Source organism: Cyclopterus lumpus, chromosome 21 (assembly GCF_009769545.1).
Source record: "Cyclopterus lumpus isolate fCycLum1 chromosome 21, fCycLum1.pri, whole genome shotgun sequence".
Lineage (NCBI taxonomy): Eukaryota > Metazoa > Chordata > Actinopteri > Perciformes > Cyclopteridae > Cyclopterus > Cyclopterus lumpus.
In genome coordinates, this window is record NC_046986.1 from 19,141,657 (window position 1) to 19,164,661 (window position 23,005).

At 45.5% G+C, this 23,005-nt stretch overlaps 1 protein-coding gene across 1 annotated transcript; it reads right to left on the reverse strand.

The window, feature by feature from the left end:
- Positions 1 to 1,590: 1,590 nt before the first annotated feature.
- cavin2a (caveolae associated protein 2a) lies at positions 1,591 to 16,374 on the reverse strand. Its single transcript, XM_034562467.1, has 2 exons — positions 15,568 to 16,374; positions 1,591 to 3,393 (listed from the first exon to the last, which is right to left on the reverse strand). Exons 1-2 carry the CDS (start codon positions 16,108 to 16,110, stop codon positions 2,515 to 2,517), a joined length of 1,422 nt encoding a protein of 473 aa, XP_034418358.1. The 5' UTR covers positions 16,111 to 16,374; the 3' UTR covers positions 1,591 to 2,514.
- Positions 16,375 to 23,005: the final 6,631 nt, after the last annotated feature.

The window sequence follows — 23,005 nt, forward strand, 5'->3', positions numbered from 1 at the left end:
GTGTTCAATCCCTTTTCAGTAAAATTATTTATACAGAGTGGAATTAAAAAGAAGAAAATACTTTGAAAAATGACAAAGTAAAAATACACACAAGTATCAAGTTGTTTAAAAATCATTCACGTCCATTCCTTTATTTTCTCTTCACAGATCCCATTGAGCAAACTGGCAGGTTAATTTGTACGCATGAAGCACGCACAGTGAAAAGGCTTTAAGTTCAGTTATGCTATGTCATGTGTACGACTTTTCTCCTGAGTTCATCAGACCTCCACGAAGTGTGATTTCATTGATTTATATAATTTTGCATAGTTAGTCCCAAAGAGTCTGATGCATCTCAGACTCTCACACGTGTACATGCGCATACATTTTACAGCGAACCCCACGGCAACTTTATCGTCCTTCCCAATAACTTAAGTTCTTTCCAACACCCACACATGACCCCTTTCCACTACAAGCTCACGCCCCGTGGGGGGAGAACACCTGTGGCTCCACATAACGTCTCCCCTCTCTTTTGCACAGTCTCAACAAGGAGGCAGAGAACATGAAAAATGGGGCTGAGCAGGAGTCATCCGTCAAAGCCAGGAATGCTGTCCTCTGCCTTTATCCACTTCTGTGACCTCTCCAGTGTCTGGATCCTTGGCACCTGCTACCACTTGCTAAAGTATTTTTAGGGAGTCCTGGCATACTGGACGCCTGTAACTAAGGCTGGTACGGCGCTAACAGCGTGCAACAAGAGGAAGGGCACTTTCTTTTACTTTCCGGCATGACTTCCAAACATAAGGTTGGTTGTGAGTGAACTTGCACCTCCTTCTAACTTCAAACGTTCTCAGCTTTTGCAGTAGTTGGTATCAACCCGTGACTATGCCCCGTAAAGCGTTAGCTGCAAACAATTCCTCAGAAGAGGAAAAGCATTTACAAATCACTCTTATCTACAAAAACAAGCCGTCCCTTCAGGACTGCAGATACTCATACCAGCTTGTGCAGGGCGAAAGGCACTGGAGGAGTGTGTGTGTGTGTGTGTGTGTGTTTGTGTGTGTGCAGGTATCTAGGGGGACGGGATTTAGTGATGGTGCCCTGGCAAATGTATAAGATATGTGTTTATGTCTTAAAACACGTGAAGCCGAATAAACATTACACCATGCAGGTCCCATGATATGCCTGAAAGAAAGAAAGTCGACTTACAAACACCAAAGTATCATATAGTAACTCAAAAACTAATTCACAGACACAACAATCACTGTATGAAGTACACATACTCAAGGCAGTTATCGTAAAGTTACTATTTTATGGTGTTTAAGGTGTAAATACCTAGGGAGTAGTGGAGAAAAACAAAGATTCATTCCTGTACATAAACATACAAATTTGCCCTGCGGAGAAGACAAAGGGGACATTACAATGTCAGTAATAAAACCTGCAGGGTTGTTTGTGTCAATAATTTGTCTCGGCATGAAGAGTAGCATCTATCCTGCAACGATGTCCTTCATTTGCATCAGTGTAATTAAGCACAAACATGTTAACTGGTATTTGTTTATCTTTTATCTCTCTTTTAATTAGTGTGATTCGCAAACAACATTTAGACTCTTTTTCGATTGCCATCTATTCTAATTGTCTGCACCTGGAGGTTATTGAATGTGCAAGCAAACATTACTAATACATTCCCATGTGCCACATGCCACTCATGTGGCATTCTAGATATGCCGCTATGGAAGTAATCAACAATTTGTCGTGCGCAGGTGAAGGACAGGAGACAAGACGTCACCACTCGGACAACAGAATACTGAAGTATAGCCACCTGTTGGTTAAGATTGGGGCTTTTTTTCCAGCATAGGTCCAAAGAATTTAGTAAACAACCTCTAGTTCACTACAAAACACCCCAGGGCCTTTTCACTGAAACCCCTGAACCTCCCCATTCCAACTCGAGCACGACCTGGCAACACACTGCCTCAACAGGCAGTATGGTAGTACCACTGTTGCCAAAGATTGACCATTTTTCTTCAAACAAAAAAGAAGAAGAAAACCCCCACAAAGAACGAACAGGCTATTTGTGTGGAAGAAAGCTCCAGAGGCAGACAGACACAGCAGTAGGGAGCTAGTTGGCCCAGCGTCCTGGAAATGGGCCGCTATAGGACACGGGCACCAGTTGATGGGAGTTATGGTCCATTGGTGCAACGGTGCTTTCTTTGGACAGCCGTGCTACAGGGTTTAGGAAGCACTGAATTCTGATACACTGCGAGATCTAGCTGTGAACCCAGTTGCTTCTACACTGTGTGTGTCATGGTCTGAGGACTGAGCTGGTGATAATCAAAAAGTTGCAGGAATGGTCCAAGGATGGGCTACCTTAGGAAGCTGGGAGTACGTTTCTAGTGTATATGGTGGGGGTTCATGGCAAGAACGCAAAGGCCCGTTTACAATGGAGGGATAATTTGTGCCTGCTGGGTGTTCACGAATTTAGAAAGTTAAGGCAAGAAAAGAAAGAATGGAAAACTAGAATTGCTTCTCGCTAAGAAATAAATCATATTAAGACACTTGCTCTACAGTAATTGTTGATGTGGGAATCTGGGCATCTGCTGCGATCTCAACAGGGCTTTTGTGTTTCTTCTCTTTTTCTTCCACCTCTTCTTCCTCCTCTTCCTCGACAAGATCTTCATCGAGCTCTGGAACTGCCAGGCCAGCGGAACGAGCGCCATTTATCTCACAGCTTGGTGCCTCTCCATTGATTGCCAGCTCGGCCTTCATGCTCTCTGGGGTGGAGGGACTCCGCATCTCCTGGATCTTCTCCACAACTCCTTCCTGGGTATGCACCTCTGCCAAGGGAATCTCTTCATCGAAGCTTTCTAGAGCAGGAATCTCCACGTGGTCTTCTTCCCCGGGAAAGTCCTCGCCTTGTGCGGGGGCCTCCCCGTCTCGGACCTTCTTGATGTTGAAGGTCATGGGAGATACCTTGAAAGAGGAGGACTTGGCGGTCGGGCTCTTGGGTTGGTTAGGGCTGAGGCTCTTCCGGATTTGCTCACGCTTCTCTGGTGGCACAATCTTGGTGGTGATCTGGTTCACCTTCTTCTCGATGCTCTGGCGCGAGAAGGCCTTCTTCAGGCTATCAACCTTCTTGAGGCTGTTGCGCTTGAACTTGTCAGCCCTTCTCTCGAATGAGCGGGAAGTGCCCGGACCCATACTGGCCTCGCTCCCACACATCTCGTACTCCTCGTGGTGTACTGTGAGATCGTCATCGTCGTCGTCGGACAGGCTAATGGTCTGAAGACCCTCCTCATGAGCACGGCTGCCATCAACAGAGCCGGCTACAGACGGAGCAGGAAGGATGGACTCTGCGTCGTACTGGCTCGGCTGTGGGGTCTTGAAGGAGTCCTTAACTGACACACTGGCGGGGATCTCATTGTCCTCCTATTGGGAAACAAAGGGACAGAAACAGGACGGTTATTTGGATCCGTTATAAATAAGCACCATTGCTTTACATTTTACAGGATTAGACTTTAGGCAACTTAACGAGTTCTAATGACTTCAATCGCAAGTCAAAGTATTTCAGATGTGCTTCCAAACACATATCCCTATACACATGTTTGTGCATATCTCTGGCCATGGTTTGGCGATTGTAAATGGCTGTCTGCTTTGTTGCCATGTTGACGACCATTAGGGGCTGGCGAGCGGCTGGTTGGGTGCAACAATGTTAACAATAATGATTGAGAGGCATCATTAACAGAAATCAGCAAACACTACTTTGGTAGCTTACTAAATGCATAATATTAATTATTTAAAGCTAAATCGTGCACATTTAAATCATCCAGGAAGATTATGTCAAACAAATTTCCTTCCATAATTTGTTTCTTCACAGTCTTGTCTTCCGCCCTCTTACTTGTTGCCCATTTATCTGGGCACAATCACCCAACACACATACACACACACACACACATACACACACACACACAGAGGCAGGGATTCATGAGCTTGCGTTCCCACCCCCCGCTGCCCCCCTCCTTTCACACCCAGGAGTGAGTGGAGAGTGAAGGTGTAGCTTCAATGGTTGACATCCTCTACTACACATTTGAAATGCTCAGAGAGAAAACCTTCTTGATGACATCATCGGTAAGTACAATATCAGTTGGAGTTGACTAAATACAGCACATTGTGCAGCACATTTTTATGTTTTGATAAAGTCCTCTCCTGAAATGGGCTACGATTACAGAAGCATCGTAACACAGGTGCCGCATTGTGGCTCCAGCTTTGAATTCAAGCTGCCCTCCGGATATGTCAACATCAAGCTTCAGTGTCACCACCGGTACACATTGGAATGACACACTTGTTGCACAAGTTGTTACTGTACTCCGTGCTTGTCAGAATGAGTCTGCATTAAAGTCTGCATGTCAAAGAATGCATGGCATTGCAGCTCTTAGGACTTTATAGCAGTGCTTTGAGTGCGCCGTAGGTTGTTGGAGGAGCGAGACGTGCATCTTTCCTGGGGTGTCATTACCACATACTTAAGTACTGGGCCAACCAGATGGTCTAGACGAGTCCTGCCTGCTGTCTGTTCTTCACTCGACACTCAATGGTGACTTCTTTCTACTTCCAAGGACTGGGGTATTGTAGTTGCAATCTGTCTTTAGTCCATTTAAGACAATTTAGACTGCTGTTATTTGCTCTTATCTTATAATATAGGAATTAAGCCGGTGACTGTGGTGTGTAAATGAAAAATATATGATGTAAAGTGAAGTACTCCCACAGTGATTACAATCATCTTCCAATCATTATTGTTATCATGGTGCCAAATCCTATACTACATGATTTAACGATCACAGGATCTTATCAAGGTGTGCTTCATTCCAAAAAACACTTGAAGAACCTTTGCATCTCTTTCTTCAATTTTCTAATTGCATTAGCTCCGTCCATGGGAGACCTGGGGCTGTTCGCAACTGCTGTTTTACCTCAGTGTCATCGACAGCAGTTCACAGTGCTTCATGGTGAATGGAAATCCCCCCCCCCCCCGCGTTTGACCACTTTGCAGACACCCGATGCCGCTCTCCTTGATCACAAACATGCAGGTACGATTCACAGTTCAGGTATGTGCCAAGCATGTTCAGTATCTCCCAGTCAATGCTAATAAATCTGTCAGGGACACATTTACCAGGGAAGAGAACAAATACAAAATGAATATGTGCTTTTAAGAACATACAGCGCACTGTATAGTACAGTAGGTGTGTGTGTGTGTGCGCGTGTGTGCGTGTGTGTGAGAGAGAATTGACAGTGAGTTTCTATTTCGTCATCATTGTCCCTGAAAAAACTAAAAAAGCAGGGAGTTGTGATGAACTGCAGATTTGTAACTTGAAATTCCCAAAAAGACAGAAGGTAGCCCCCGGGGGAGCTGCTCTGGTTACCACTGCCTGTTTGGTTTAAATGCAATTCCTCCATTTCAGTTTCCTTCTCTGTAGCTCCCCCCCCCCCCCCCCCCCCCCTGCCATATCGGGACGAGCAGGATCTGGATGCCCCGTTTTTGCTGTTGGTCTGACCCAGCGCCACACCCAGAGAGAGAGAGAGAGGCCGTGTGGAACTCAACGTGTTCATGCAGAATCAAAAGGAGGAGAGCCAGGAAGTATGCGGGGTGACATGCCCTTGCACGAAGTTCGAAATAGCTCAAGGGTTAAAAAAACCCACCTAATCTGACCGGTCAGTCATTAGACCTGTCTTGACCCTCGGAGGAACATTCCCGGATGATGAACACTAATCTCCCCTAATTGTTTGGCGGCGTTAAGGTTTACGAAGATTCAATAATTTGCGCGCTTCTTCTGCTCCAGTCTGGGCACGTCGTACACCTTCTCATTTGGCTCAAACATGTTTGATATAATCTCTCACAATCACGGTGGGTCCTGGAGTGTGTGGGAGGCCACGACTGAAACTCAAACCCATTCCGATGGAAACCGAGCTCTCCTTCCACACACTGTACGAGAGACCTGCATCAACTTAATCTGGCTCTTAGTCTTCGTCTTTTATTTGCTTTAACTGGTTAAAAAAATGCAGTTTCTGTTGTTTGACAGCGCGAATGGTAACGCAGCGTAAAGTGAGGGTGTCGTCAGTTTAACCCCCCAACAGTCTTGGCAAGCAAGCTAGAACAAACTAAATCTCAAACTAAATATCATTTGACCCAGGTTTGTCCTGTGTGTGTGTGTGTGTGTGTGTGTGTGTGTGTGTGTGTGTGTGTGTGTGTGTGTGTGTGTGTGTGTGTGTGTGTGTGTGGACCTCACATTCTGGCACTTTTCTCTTGGGAACCATGTTAATTAATGCATCCTCTATGCAAGCACTCATTAGCCACTGAGAATTTGAAATGTATGTGTGTGTGTGTGTGTGTGTGTGTTTGATTCTCTCTGTGATAGTGTGCATTTGTGCAGCCACGTAGGACATCGGCCATTGTTGAGCAAAGAAAGTGTTTAAAATGAGCAAGATGAAAGTGAATCAAACTACATTTGGAGCAAACAAAGTTCCTTTCGCGTGCCAGGCGATAAAGGGAACACTCTCCACTCTTCACTCTTCCGAACGGCCACATAATGGCGCTCAAGATCTCCTTTAACAGTTGCATGGCGGAGCTGCCATCTCACTGCGAGCCCTGCTAGGTGTTACTCAGCCAGTCTCGTGCTCTAGTCCAACAGGGAGCGATCAGGGCGGCGCCCCTGATTGCAGGAGCTCAGACGGGCTCACGTTACTCCGTGAGCGACTGTTTACACCATGCGTGTAAATGACACCCGCTGCTGTTCGTCCCGCATCTGTTCTCTTGCCTTTGTTGATGTGCATGCGTGTGACTCAGCCGTGTAAACCGACCGTGGTTGGTGCTAATTAAAAAAAAACTTCAGCACACCATCACACTACTCAAAGCTGGGGAACACACTGCACATTTGAGCTCCCAAACAGTGTGTCGACGTGAGCGCGTTTAGCAGGCCGGTGTTAAAGAAACCTTGGAACGCTTGAAAGCACCACTGCGCTGAAGTTCAGCCTCACAGAGCCGCTTAGCGTGACTGTGGCGTCGGAGTCTTGTACCTATATCTCGATTTAAGACATTGATAAAGATCAGACCGCCAGTCATTAATGTATTTGAATTGTACAATTCAAGAACGAAATGAATAAATATTTTTCTGTAATCAAAACCGCGAAAAAAGGAAGTGATTCTGTGGGTAACTGTTGGTGCCATGACCCAGACCTATTTCAGCATCTGATTGGGGGGTCGGCCAACATTGTTTCCTCAGAGTTGTTGTAGCAAGTCACCCAGGAGACAATCTCCAGTTCTGCCGAGTGAAGCCGAAGGCAGAAGTGTCTTGAAACCTGCATTCTCTCTACTGACCAGCAGGGGGAGACTCCTCAGATTGGATGGAAGTCTATGAGAAAATAACTCTTACTTTACTTACTTGATTGATTAGCTTGAGTAATCGTTAGTTTCAAGTCTTCTTCAATACAACATGATGTTCATTTCGTAAATTCTGTGGAGTGTTTTAGTGGATTTCTGTGACTGACAGGTCGCTGTAACTAGAGCTGTATCACTTCTTTGCATTCCAGATATGGTAAACTTGGTTCATTAGTTGCAAAACAGCCAAGATGGCGACGGCCGTAATCCAAGATGGTGACGGCCAAATCACCGAACTCCCGGCCTCAAAGCGGCAGTCCACAAACCAACGAGTGACGTCACGATGACTACCTCCACTTCTTATATACAGTCAAACATATCACCGGGGGAAAACTGTGGGGAACGTATGCTTTGAATACAAAAAGCACCGTCACCTGTCAAAATGGCACATTTAAACATTATTATTACTGTTCAAATGCATTTTATACTAAAGTGAGCAAGTGGAACAGGAGGGTTTTCCGGCCCCTTCAGACGATAAATGGAGGTTTTCTAAATCCTAACAGGCCGGGTTAGTACAGGTGTGTTGGCACAGTGAGTCAGATGCCTCCGGCTCAGGTGGACCGCACCAATGAGAGGGTACACTACCACACACACACACACACACACACACAAACACACACACACACACACCTTGACAAGCCCCTGCAATTATTCTGTTACAGAATGATAAAGACAGCAGGCTTAGTTTATAAAAACAGGCAGAACAGAGTTTGCTGTCATGGAATATAATGCTTCAGATACTTCTTATTGATTGATGGACTTACACCCCCATGCCCCCTTCTCTTAATTTTCTCCTTTTATTCTCTAAATGTGTCTATCCTCCTCATCTGTAATACAACCTACCTTCATTCATGACCTTCAGTCATTAAGTTAACAATTGCACTGCAGTGTCCACCTGGTAACTCATGTGAATGTGCACATTTTCCTGTGCATATGCTTTGATTGCATCCTTCCCATTACGGTGCAGTAAGGTGTTTTACACTCAACCCCAGCTTGTTGCGTAACAACTCCCGCCACCCCCCCACACACACCGAAATGTGCACGAAGAGCCATCTGTGGACAGAGGAAGGAAGGAGGAAAGGAAGGAAAGGAAATGGAATCCTGCTTTTTGTCATGGGAGTGGTTAACATGATAAACTCCCAATGTGCTGCTTTGCACTTTTCTACGAATACATTCTATACCAAATGTTGAGATCCAAGCCCGACACCGTACAACCATAACAAGTGTGCTCAACTTGTGACGAATAAGATTCCACCAATCATAAATCAGCAACTTCATAAATCATGGCCTTTAACCAAATACCCATAAAGCTTTTGCATAACAAGTTACAGGCTTTCTTTCCCATGCGTATTCCCTCCCCGACAAAAAAAAAAAAACGAAAACAAGAAAAACTTGTGTAATCACACAACACAATAACCAATTCAGGAGCGATGTCATGCTGACGTGCCGGCGGAACTATAGAGGCGCCGATTATTCCTGGTGACATATTGTAAGTGATGATGCCGGACGTCTGCTCACTCAGCCCATAATTTACAAGACTTCGCAGAGTGATGCCTTTCATGCTATGCTCTCCAGTTCTCATGAATTCCATACATGGCACGGTATTCATTTTAAAAAAACACGTGGTTACCACACCGCCAAACACGCACTGTCCCACGCGGGATGTCACAGCAACGCATTCCTGCACATTGACGCTCCTGTTTTCACTCTGCTCCCTGGATATGCTAATCTCCTCCAGCTCTTTGGCACATTGTTTCAGCACAATCCCGCATCTGCACGTATCAGAACCATTGTTTGATAAGGGCTGCGTGGAGATACCCTGAGCAACTTTGATAAGGCTACCACCAATTGTGAAAATGTTTACCACTGTATGGAGGTCAAAGGGCGGGCGAGAGTCCGCAGAGAAGCCTGGAAGTCATTGTGTTTTATCTCAACACATGTTGCATTTTCACGTTGTATCTTAAAAGGCAGAGAACTAAGAACACCGATATCCAGCGTGGCTATTGTTTTCCCTTTTCCTGCCATGGATGCTCTGGCCTTGGCCAGAGGATTGGATCATGGACACCGAGGTTTGAAACGTCAAGAAGGAGCAGACAAGTGGGTGGTCGGCTGAGGTTAGAAAATAAGTGAGGTGACAGAAAAAAGGGTCAAAAGAGGATAGTTGGTTTCGTGTTTGTTTTTCTTCAAATTGTTTCATGGTACCTTGGCCTTCTTTGGCAGAATACCAGCTTGAAAACAACCTCCAGGCAGTTTTGTTAACCATTTAGATACCTCTGTTCATTCAGTACGTCAAGACCGGCATTAACAGTGTAACGCTGTGAGAGTCGGAAAAGAGAAAGCTCAAAAGAATTGAGAGTGAAAGGGAGCATGTGAGTACAAGTGAGCTTATTGTCACCTTATCAAAGCCATGTTTTTCATGATGCCGCGCCATCATGAAAAACATGCTAAACATGCGCTCTCAGCAGTTCTGAATCAAAGAAAGGGCAGTGCATCATGGGATACGCTGGGAGGCTAAACTATCTTAAGAGCTACCTTTATTTACAGCTTGGTTTTATCGTCCCTATTATTTTGCATATTCTGCATCAGCTCTTAGTTTGAGGCGAATGAAAATGACATTAAAGCCGCCATGGTTTAAGAAAAACAAGTCAAGTAGTCTATCATCAGCTAGCTCAGGCTTTGCAACACCGTCAGCACTTGTCTGTGTCAATGAAGCTGTTACAACTAGTCTTCCACGACAGGAATCTGCAGTTTGCAAACTTGCCTTTGCCTCAAAGACTAAAACAGTTGAGCAGACTTGTCAAACCTGAATGGGTACATCACGCTGAAGAGCGATCGCTTAAGGTAATGCTTCCCAATCCACATGAATGTCTTTCGCCCGTACTTGCTGAAGTATGATTTCTTATCCAAACGCACTCTTTTCGTGGACAGAATTTTGTCTTTTTCCTTCTGCCCATCATTATTTCCCCTATATTTGTCTCTCTTTTACACTCCTCTGCTCTTTATTTCATGTTTAAAAAAATAAAAAATAAAAAACTGGATTCTCAGAGGAATGAACCCCAGAAGGGAACAAAAAGAATGATGACAAAGCCAGAAGCCGTGCTGTAGCCATATCAGACTATTACCACCATCAGGCCAGTTTTTCTCCAATCCAACAGCACTCTTCAGGAATTATATTGTGCTTAAAATCTCACTCACTAACTAGATTGTGAAGAACACAATGTGTGAAAGTCACATACTCGTGGTCGCTGGTATGGCTTTGCAATTTGTGGAAATATAATTTTGTGATACTTGTGACAAAAGTATTCTCTTTAAACTCCAGGCTTGTATATGTGCTCCTCATAGTATCACACAAGGTTCGTACCAAAACAAAATACGCCATTGTCCATGGTGAGCCACCATGGACAATACCACTATGACAAAAAAGTCTGCCATGCAAAAGGTCTGTTACAATGTCATTTCCTACCATTCTAGTAGCTAGCTGCTAGCTGCTAGCATTCACACAACTCCAAAGCCGAGAGTTCACATACTCTTCAACTCTGAACAAAACCCCACAATGTAAACAAAATGTTGGCTACTGTCAGAGGACACAACATGTTAAATGAGACAACTTTTGGAAGTACTGGCATTGTGTAATCCTTTAATGTTTTGTTTGTACCATCCACCACCTGCGCAAAGCTAACGCGTCTCATGAATGTCTCTCTACTTAGCACACCGACACAAGTTAAAGTAATGAAAGGTTACTGGGACCAGTACCTGTACTCACGTATTATGTGATACGTTTCATGTATTTGTGAAACATTGTTTCTAGGACAGAAACATCGAGATTCAACGCATCCTGTAGCTTGCGCAAACATACAATAGCAAAAACTAGTTCTGGCCATTGGGTAGCATTGCTGTGACGCAGGCCTACTGGTTATATAATAAGCACATAAAAGAGACAGTGTCCCATAGTATTTCTTAATGTAACCGTGGTACTTAAAAACTTTCATGTGGCCCCAATGCAGTGAAACAGTTCGCACTGCTTTAGGCTACAAGCTGGTGCTATATCACCTTGTAGAGACACACACACACACACGCACACGCACACACACACACACACACACACACACACACACACACACACACACACACACACACACACACACACACACACACACACAAAAACTGAGCGGTAGCCTCGAGCCAGCAACCTGCTCCAACCTGTGGAAATGGATATGATTTTATAACGGAAGATTTTGCACCGAACACACGCAATAAGTGCACTATAATTACACCCAATTATTACATTGCCTTTGAACATATTGATGAATGAGGCTGAATAAGTGTGCTATATTTAAGTTTATAGATTTAGACTAATTCTTAACTACTTCTTTCAGCTTTTCTTTTGCAGTAACACTTCACTTGTGTCACACTGGATCTTAATGCACAAGATGGGACTAAAAGGGATCCGTCACACCGGACTTATTTATTCTGTACGTTTTGTTTACCTTCGGAGTTATGAACTCCGCGTCCTCAAGTCAAAAAGGTAAGAGCTTTGGGCGAGGCTGAGAACAGAATTACCAGTTTGTCCTCCATCTCAGGGTATGAGAGGAGTGTAGAAAAACGGCTTTTACTTCCTGCTGCTTAAAGCTGAAATTAACTCACAACCTTTGGTCAAGTGGCACAAGCACTGTGACGATCGGCAGCAAAGCAAACAAATAAAATGACAAGTGACTGCCGCGAAGCCAATCAATCAAAACGTTCAACCGTCGTAAACGCCAGGACGGGAAGTTTCACAATTCAATGGATTTATTTCAACTCACATACGCAAAAGTTTGGCCGGGGTTCGCCTGCTTCTCTTCCCTTGCAATGTGGTATGAATATTCTCTGACGGTGTGCGAGGGCTGTTGTCACTCTCCGCCAGTCTGCGATTAGGGATCCCTAAAGCACAGTCGATCACCACATATCCTCTTCCCAGCCCACCACGGGAACTCCCTTCTCGCTGCTAAACAGACAGCAAAGGTCTGAACAGGGCCCGCTCGCATTTGCGTGGCAGTGGGGCCTCAATTCTCACGCCGTTCAAAATTCAATTTGCCATTGTGGCTGATTTGTTTGCTGTGAAGAAATTCCCCCGTGGAATAAACACAGACAGGGAGATTAGGATCTGCTCAGAAATAAATGACTTCTTTCGCAGGAAATGAAAATTCCGAATGTGCCGTCTATTTCGCTTAGCGATGCAATTAAGATAAGTTGCAGGATCCCCGGGGGGTTGATGACCGTGGATATCTTTTTCCAAGTCAGGTAATGAGCCTTTAATCTTAATCCGTGTAACAAACAACAGAATGAGAAAATATCTGAAATCCAACGCAAAACACTTTACCTTTCCAAACAGTAATCACCGAAACAATTTCTGCTCACTGCAACCGCTGATGGTTGGGAATTGTGTATGTATGTGTGTGTAAGAGACAAGGCCTAGAGAGGGGAGGGCCATGTGGGGACAGGAAAAGCACAGGGGCACAAAAAACAAACAAACAAGGGCCAAGCATCGGTAATTAAGTCCTCATTAGTCCTTGTTTTGTACAGGAACGCAGCGGAGCGTCAGACAGCGCTGCCATTTCTGACTGACCGCGGCCATAGCCTGGAGCGAGTACAGAACCCTGCTCCCTCCAACAGTGGCCGTTTACCCATAAACCCTCTGTGTTTCCACCTCAGCTGGCACGTACAGGGTGATGAGTGTTCTGGATCTTTTTTTTTTTTCGTGCGGGGAGGGGCGGGAGAGGAGGGCCTCTCGAGAGTTTGGCTCTTTAGACACGCCGCAAAATGCGCGTTATCAAAGAGTGACGTGCCGCATGTGCTGTCGTGTGGTCTCCGGGAATCAGGACAGGTGGCCGGACCAAAGAAATGGTCACACGCAAGCTGGAGTTTGTACAAAAGATAAAGAGAAAGTGAAAAACAGGTGGATATTCTAACATAAACCAAAAGATATCAGACAAGGGATTTAGAGCACAGCACCAGATGGAGAAAAATCCAGAGAACATTTTTTTTTTTTTTTTTAAAGGGAGAGATTAGGTGAGGCAGAAAGTGACAGGACACGGAAAAGAGTCAACACAAGCTCAGGGAGGGGAAGGAACAAGGGCTGAACAGTTCTTTTATTTCCCGCTCCCCTCGGGCTCGCCAAGTCTCATTTATCAGCTCGGTAACTGCATACACCTGACCCGACACATCAGCATAGCATCCAATGGGAGAGTTGCAGGCACACACATGCAGTCCACACATACCTGGCCCTACTACACCCATCTGCTCATGCCCCGCTCTTAAGTTGACTCAAATTTAGAGGAAAGAAAAGAAAAAAAACTCACACAAGCTCTCCTCTAATAATGTCAAATATACCAGATCAAGACACAAAACACTGACTAAACATGCGTTAACACGATGCAGAGGGAGCAACGCGGCGTGACAAAAAAATGCAAAAGAAGACGTGTGGAATTCGACAACGCATGGAAAGCGAGGCCTCTCGCAGTCTTTCCGAGCACGACATGAAAACTGTCCTGGGGGGCAGGGGATTCAACGGAATCGATCCTGCGCCGCCTCGCCCACTGGGTCCACCCCGTCACCGAGCGAGGTCTTGGCACCTGTTGCGTTTGAAACAACAGAGCCTCAGTACTTGGGAAACCAGATAACAACGGTGGTTAAGAGCTCTCAGTGGCTCTGGCTGTGTCCACAATGCCCCCCCCCTCCCTCCTTTTGCTGCCTGGGTACACACCTGCACGCACATGCTCAGATGCACCCACCCCTGCAGTCACACACGGAAGCATGAAAAGAAGCATGCACTCAATCATGCACAAAGCATACTCTGAGACCATGTCTTGTATTTGTTTTTCTTCTTTTTGAAAAGGAGGGGGGGTGGGGGTGTTGAGTGAAACTGCATGCGTCAAATACAATATTTCCTCCTGCATGGCAACCACGTGGTAATCATGCGCACCAAGAATGCCGTTTGAAGTGTCATCTCTTACAGTATGTGTTTGAACAGAAGTTACACCCATTTTCTTTTTTGGAGATAAGTGCAGAGAGGTGTTGCGTAAGGATACTTTCCACCTGTAGTTTCCTGGGTGATCCAGGAGGTTTATCACTTTTGTTAGTGCCAGTATAGAGTTTTGCACCCACAGGTTTGTGTGATATGGCAGCTGAAGTGGTAAATCCATCCAAAAGCCGTCTGTCTGAATTATGACTGGGGGGGCGTAAACAGATCTAGTCAAAGTCAGTGTCTAAGCCCTCCTCTATTATCCTCTGTAGCTCCATTCCCAGACACACCCTGCTCTCTCTCCTTTTCTCTCTCTTGCTCTCTTTCTCTCTCACTCACACTCTCACACCCACAAATATATATTACATTACGTGCACACCTATAAAATATGTTCAGATCTTAACCTAAAACATCATATTCAACATGTTGTACACTTCTATGAGCAGAGGGCATGTTTGGAATATAATTCAAGGGCCGCAGCATTGTGGACTTGAGCTCTCCGGGTCGCCCGAGTCCTGTTCAACGGGTTCCAGGCGTTCAAAATGTAATATAGTGCTGCTCACCTCCAGCACATCACGTGTCCTTGCCAACCGGGGACACGAGAAATGTTTTACCGCAGTCAAATCTGAATTCAAATGTGACTCTCTCACACACTCACACACACACACACACACACACACACACACACACACATAACACACAGGCGAATGAGGCCTCATTAAGTTAATAAAGCAAATATTAACAAACTAAATAATATGACATGCCTAACCCTTAAAGAGGTTATTTAGTGTTGCAGAGCGGTCCCAATTGATAGAGCTCAAGCTTCGTGCATTTGTCTTACATGAGATGCTGTCAAGTTGGCCCCTTAAATGCCAACTTTTTAATCTCTATTAGCTACAAATATTACTCCTGAGCTGAGACAACCCCGATGACATCACCTGTTTTTAAAAAACTTTTTTTTACTTTTGGACTTTGGAGAACCACATGAGTCTATATGTGAACTATTGTGAACACATAGGCCGAGTAGTGCTCCTTCTTCTCACTGAACCAAAATCGGTGGAGTGCCCCTTGAACATTTATTTGGGCTGTAATAGGCAACAAAAGATATTTTGTGACAGAGTGTTGATCCTTTCTCTCTCTCGCTCTCTCTCTCTTCCCATCACCACGTCCCCCTCACCTGGAAGATGATCACTTTAAAGTGGTTCCTCTTCAGCAGGTGGCTGTGGTTCGCCTCCAGCTTCTTCACCTGGACGGCCTGCTTATCCATGCGCTCCCTCACGTCCTTCAGGTGCCCGCTGACTTTGCGGGAGCGCTCGAGCAGCTTGTTGACGCTGTTGGAGGTGCCGACGTGGGTCCTGGACAGGCGGGTCACGTCCCCCTGCACGACCCGCACGGCGCCCTCCAGGTCGGCCTGCCGCTGCTCCATGCGCTGCTGGTTGTCCTGCACCGCCTCCAGCATGTTGACCAGCTTGTCCAGCAGCGCCACCACGGTGATGGCGCTCACCTGGCCGCGGTCGACCGGGCTCCCCGGCGCCGCATCGGTCGGGCTGGTCGGGATTTTCAAGCCCAGCCGGGTCAGGGTGCTGATCGGGTTCGGGGAGGACGGGGCAGAGGACGGGGTGAAGCTCGGGGTGAGCAGCTCCGCGCTCTCGGGCTGCGGGATGGTGTGGGTGCTGCCGGAGACGCTGCTGGGCTCGGCGTGGGACGCGTCATTTTCCATGGTTCACAGGTGGTCAGGTGTCCCGCTCTGGTGGGGGCAGTTCACCGAAACACTCAAAACAAACGCTTGGCTGTAGTGGCTCTCGTGACGCAGCTGCCGCTTGGTCCAGCTGAGAACTGGAGGCAGGGTCATACAACTTCCCAAAGGTATACGCGTCCACGCCCCTTTTCCGTCCTCCCTCTCTCTCCCTCTCTCTCTCTCTCTCTCTCTCTTTCTCTATCCACGCAAACACATCGTGAACTTTTCACAACACCTCCCCTGCGAGCCAAAAAGGGAGGGGCGTGGTTGCCACGGAGACGGCCGAGCCCTATACTGACAGAACAGAGGTAGGGTTAGTGTGTGTGGGTGTGTGTGTGTGTGTGTGTGTGTGTGTTGCCTTGCTTTGTGTTTCCGTGTGACTACCAACCGTTCCCCTGCATGAATATGCGTAAAGGCTACTTTTGTTTACTGCCTCTCGCTGGTGTGTGTTTTTGTATTGTAGCCGAGACCCAATTGTTCTGGGCTGCGCTGTAATTGAGTGGCGTGTGTGTGTGTGTGTGTGTGTGTGTGTGTGTGTGTGTGTGTGTGTGTGTGTGTGTGTGTGTGTGTGTGTGTGTGCGTGTGTGTGCGTGTGTGTGTGTGTGTGTGTGTGTGTGTGTGTGTGTGTGTGTGTGTGTGTGTGTGCGTGTGTGTGTGTGTGTGTGTGTGTGTGTGTGTGTGCCCTATGAGTGCCCTTTTCCTCCCCCCTCTTGTTTTTCGAGCTCCGTGTCATGAGCAGGGGACACACCGAAATGGAAATGTGGAAATCCCTGTTTCAACAATGAGGTCATCTCGCTCCCCTCTCAGGCCGTCTCTCTGTCACTCTGTCACTGTCAATATTTCACTCACAGTAACTTTACATCCCACATGTTTCAAGACCAGGTTAAGGAAAGAATGTGTTTGATCCCTGTAGACCACACCTGACTTTTATTGGATTCTGAGGCCTGATATGGCAAAAGGCTTGGTCAGCCAGCAGCTCATCTAACATCAATACAAAGCATTCCCGCCCTTAAACTGAGATTAGGTTTTCTGCAACCGCTTGTATACACACGCACACACACACGCACACACACACACACACACACACACACACACACACACACACACACACACACACACACACACACACACACACACACCTAAGAACAGCATTGAAATATGTTGACAGAGTCCACAGTTCTTCTCAGAGCCGGACCGCATGAACAAAAGCATCTATTTTCAAACTGAGTTGTTATTTCACCGCTCGCTGGAGTGATTGTAACCATGTTTGCAGCAACAGGGCTCCTTTCACATGCAGCAGCCATTTTGACTCGTCATAACGGGGGACATGGTCCCATTCTGTTTGGTGTGTCTTGGCCTTTCAGGTGAGGCCCGCCCCACCTGAATGGAACAGGGCCTTAATGAATGTTATTAATTACACCCCTTGTTACACCACATGTCAAAATGGGGCCTACACACACATCTCTGCACATTTTGGGGAAATGCCTTTATTGCCAGATCGATACCACGACACCACGTTGAGATATGGAAGTGGCATCGATCTTCTCATCTTGCAAAAAAGGCAAATAATCAGCTCAATTTTTTCAGCAGGTACACGTGCTTTCAGAAAGGCTCTTGCCGGATTCCCCGTGTCAACATCCAAGGCTAACACCTAACTTCATGAGGTTACCCACTCGACAAGCTTCAAAGCTGCCAGATCAGAGGTGTGTGTGTGTGTGTGTGTGTGTGTGGGGTGGGGCAAAATGTCCTTCCTCTCACTCGGAGCCACAGTGTTTTCCACCCCGTCTCTCTACCCGCTGCTCCTCACACACACTTCTGTCAACATAAAAGCGTGACCTCCCATTCCGAGCGCTGGAACTCTTGACTGTTTCCCACTGTCACCCCTCGGTTAGAGCGGACGGATTGACGCTCCCATCCGGCCATTCTTCCAGCTGTCCCCCCACCTCCCTTGCTTTCCATTCCTCTCCTTTCCTCTGCTCCCCCCTTTTTCTCCATCACTCCCTTTTCACCCTCCTCTCCCGTATCTTCTGCTTTCCCTGAATTCCTCCCGCAGTTCCCGACGGCCTGGCATGATTGACACGTTCCCAGTGCTGCAGTCAAGGAATCTTGTCTTTCCCTTTGCCTGTTTTACACTCTCTATTTATTCTAGGTTCCTTCTTTTGTTGTTACAGTAAACCCTCCGACAGTTACATTTAATAGAACGCATGTCCAAACAATGATGTCACACGCACAAGCTGTCAGAGAAAGGGTTAAATAGGAGCAGGGTGAAGGGACAGCTTCACAGGTCAGCAGAAATTAATTTGGAAATGTAAGTGCATGATCTAATTCTGACACTTCATCTGAGTCTAATGAAGTGTCAGAATCAGACCCTTGTAAAACCGAGTAATAGACAATAATATATCTATATATATATATATATATATATATATATATATATATATATATATATTGTATATATATTTCATAATTCATTCTTTATAATCTGCTAGAAGCTAACTCAAGTTTTGAGATGTTCTTATTTTGTCAAAGAACATGCCAACTTAATCAGATCTTCAACTCTAAAAAAAAAAAAATCCCCCATAAAGAAGTAATGTGTGAAGCAGCAGGAACAGCCATCAGCATATTCCGTCATTTCATTTCGACAGCCAACATGCCGCTGCAAGTCGCGTCGTCGAATGAATGAGCTTCGAATCCTGGGAAACCTTCACGGAGTTGCTTGAAGGAAGAGGAGGCATTGTCACTCCTCCAGCAAGGAGGCGTGGCATTGCTGCAACCGTTGGCTGTTGGCAAACTACCAGGGTGGTTGGTCTTCTAACCAGTGTTGGAGTTATGACTTGACGCATACCCACACTGCCTTTTACACACAAGAAGGAGGAGGTGGTTGACAATTTATTCTGGGTGGGAACAACTTCTCGCGCACTCAAACACGCACTCTAAATCACCTGCACCGGGCAGTCTCCTCGGCCTTGTTTCCCTCCCCCTCGGTCCTCCTCTGGGTCGCTCCGGTCCACACGTGTTTGTCAAAGCGCCTGCTCGACGTGGATCCAAGAATGCAAACGTTTAGGGAGACTTTAATGATGGTTTCCCCACACTGATGGCTTGGGTTGCAGGTACACAGTCGGTGTGGAGAGCCAAAGAGGCGGATGAGCAATTTTAGAACACGAGGGCTTTCGTCAGGCAATGATGATTTCTTTCTGCTTTTTATTGGTTTAAAATCATCAGGACAAGATAAAAGTGTTGTATAACTGTCCTCCAGAAAGAAAAATACCTCCATCAAAAATATAGTTTCTATACCTCTGGTTACAGTCGGAGGCCAAGACAATGAAATATGTTGGATGTGCAGTATTACTGTGAGAAATGGATCACATGCCATTTGTACAAGACAGACTATTGTTATAACTTTGATTTTAAGGGAAAGTTCCACCTGCTTCATAGTCATTTTTATCTACTCCAGGTTCAACAAACGGGTTCCCCCGATCAGTGTTCATATGTGACCCCTGATGCTTGTGATTAGCCACAACAGCTCCGCACAGGTGGTCCCGCTTATGATGATACGATGGATGGCCCGGCAGTGTTTGATTTTCTCTAATCAGCCTCAGACGGGACGTCTGGCTGCACAGTGGGATGGGAAGTCAGCGACGGTACCCTTTTGTCGCTAAATCAAAGGCCCCCACAGAGGGGAAAAAAAGGCATGCTGGGAACAAAACAGATGGCGATGTATCTTTGAATGACCCTTTTTCACAGACCAGCGTGTGTCGAACACGCGCTCGCGTAAAGGTGGCCTCGTACGCCGCTATCGTGGTGTTTGTCGCGCCTGTGTGTTTCCTGTGGTGTGTGAGTCCTGTGTCACTATCAATTCCGAAGCTAAGGGACCACTTTTCGAGGTGCTGAGCTTTATACACACAGAACATGGGGCAATGTGTGTGTGTGCTTGTTTGTTTGTTTAAGTGTACATGTTTTCATGTGTCTAACACCATCAATCTTCAAACCAATGGGCCAATCCTTATCTGCCAAAGGAGTGGAGGTGCAGTTTGTTGATTGTAAAATCGATGCGAAAGCTCTCCTGGACCGATGGATCCCCACAGCGTGGATTTCTGCGAGACGGCCACCTGTCTCCCAAAAACAACTTTCATTCATCACCTGGACTTCCCCCCACGCCGGCAGTAATTTCCCCAGATGATTTTATCAAGGAGAGGGGCTTTTATTATTCAGTGGTATGTACATTATTCACATTTGAATGCCTCGGAGAGCCAAGACTGCGCGTTCAAACTTGCCATCTGAAATGGTACGGAGCCAGCTCTGGAATTGTGCATTTCTAAGATAAGTGTCAGATTCCAAAGCTGAGTGCCTATATGTTAGGTGTGGGGCTGGGCTTCTGCGAATGGGGGAATTATTTATGTGTGCAATGGTTGACGAGTGTCGGTGTATTCCACCACTTTGTCCACCACAAATGAACCCAGGGCCATCTGAGATCGATCACATCGATGCACGGCCACACTTTTACTCCACTTTATTTCACTTGTGCATTCAGTCGAGACGCAGGGTAAACATTCACAACACATACGATCCTGTAAAAGGCACCTGTGTGCCTATACCCTCGACCATAAATTTTAGGGTTGGTGGGGCCGCTACGACCTCACCGCAGTCAAATAAGAAGGTAACTGCTTTGGCTCTCCTATAAGCTAAAGGTTTATTCAGATATTTAGATATAATACATATAACTCCTTCCAAGAACTTTTACAACGCTCTCAAATAATGTATTTTATCATCGGCAATGTGTCACACAACAGATGAATGGATTATTCGATGAACCACAAACTACGATGGCCTTTAAGTTAACATGAAAACGCCGGTGTTTAGTTGGTCCGTTCTGGGCTACTGTAGAAACATGGCGAACTCTGGGAAGAGGGCCATGTTTCTAGATACAAACAGCTTATTTAAAGCTAAAGAAAACACAATGATTTTAGGTTTCAGCTCATTTATACACTGCCATGAATGACCCTAAATCCTACACACTGTTGCTTTAAGAAAAAAGAAACTGATGAAGTGCTTCTATATTTTTGTGTTTGCATTCATTCTGTTCAAACCTGTTCAAATTCAGGTAATAGCATCAAACCGTACACCCACAGATGTCATAAATAGAAATGACATCACATGCTGTCCACATGTGAGGAAAGCCTTCTTCTATTTCCTGTAAACAAGGTGGGGCTTCCTATGCTTGGGTTGCTTGTGGCCTCGCTGATTTTCTGAGGTAATATACCTGTGTATTTCCCACATGTTGTGTGTACTTTAAGTAAGTCAAAGTGAAATCTGTCGGTATGACATTGCTGTCCACTAATGATAGCATTCGCCACATTCCTCGACCTCAGATGAGAGCAGATACGCTCGGGCCTTCACAGAGAGTTCCTTCGTACTCCTCCCTGGCCTCAGGCCCACCGGATTGAGCATAAACCAGCAGGAGAAGACAGGAAACGTAAAGGATTACACTGACTGGGTCTACTGGGGTGCTGCGCAGACACACAGATGTGCGTACAAACAGGGGTTGACCCAAAGGCTCTGGAGCCCTGTTCCTCGTACGTGGTTCAACTAAGTCGATCAAATGTCCTATTAGCCAGCTTAAATTAACCTGATGATTGAAATCAGGCTTTCTCGGTTTCTCAAAGGCTTATCTCCGTGGAAACAGTTATAACTTCCGTCATCCACCGTGGAAGAAATAACCACTATTTTTGCTTTATACTTCCCACAAACGTCGGAACATCAAACGCTCTTGTGTTTAGGTTCATAACATTAATATCATATAAATATATTTATACATAACATCAGCCGTAGGCTCACACAGCTCGGTGACTTTCACCGACTACGTCTGGATAAGTGGATGAAAATCCGCTTTATTCGCATCCATTTGTCTGTTCATTGATTTTCATGAAATCTACTCGCAACACAGCATCAGTGTTGGGAAAATGTATCGGTTCATTTTAAGTGTATATGTGTATGTATGTACACTACACAACACAAGTATTGTACATGTCATGTCATTTAGCTGACGTTTTTATCCAAAGCGACTTACAATCATGTTACATTCGAACAATGCAGGGTTAAGTGTCTTGCTCAAGGACACATCAACTAGGGTGGGGATTAAACCACAAACCCCCTGATTGAAAGACGGGCATGCTAACCACTGACCCACAGTCGCCCCACTACATGGGTATTATACAGTACATGAGTATTATACAGTACATGGGTATTATACAGTACATGAGTATTATACAGTACATGGGTATTATACCGTACATGAGTATTATACAGTACATGGGTATTGTACACTACATGAGTATTATACAGTACATGAGTATTATTCAGTACATGGGTATTATACAGTACATGAGTATTATACAGTACATGGGTATTATACAGTACATGAGTATTATACAGTACATGAGTATTATTCAGTACATGGGTATTATACAGTACATGAGTATTATACAGTACATGGGTATTGTACACTACATGAGTATTGTACAGTAGATGGGTATTGTAAACTACATGAGTATTGTACACTACATGAGTATTGTACAGTATATGGGTATTGTACACTACATGAGTATTGTACAGTACATGGGTATTGTACAGTACATGAGTATTGTACACTACATGAGTATTGTACAGTACATGGGTATTGTACACTACATGAGTATTGTACAGTACATGGGTATTATACAGTACATGAGTATTATACAGTACATGAGTATTATTCAGTACATGGGTATTATACAGTACATGAGTATTATACAGTACATGAGTATTGTACACTACATGAGTATTGTACAGTATATGGGTATTGTACACTACATGAGTATTGTACAGTACATGGGTATTG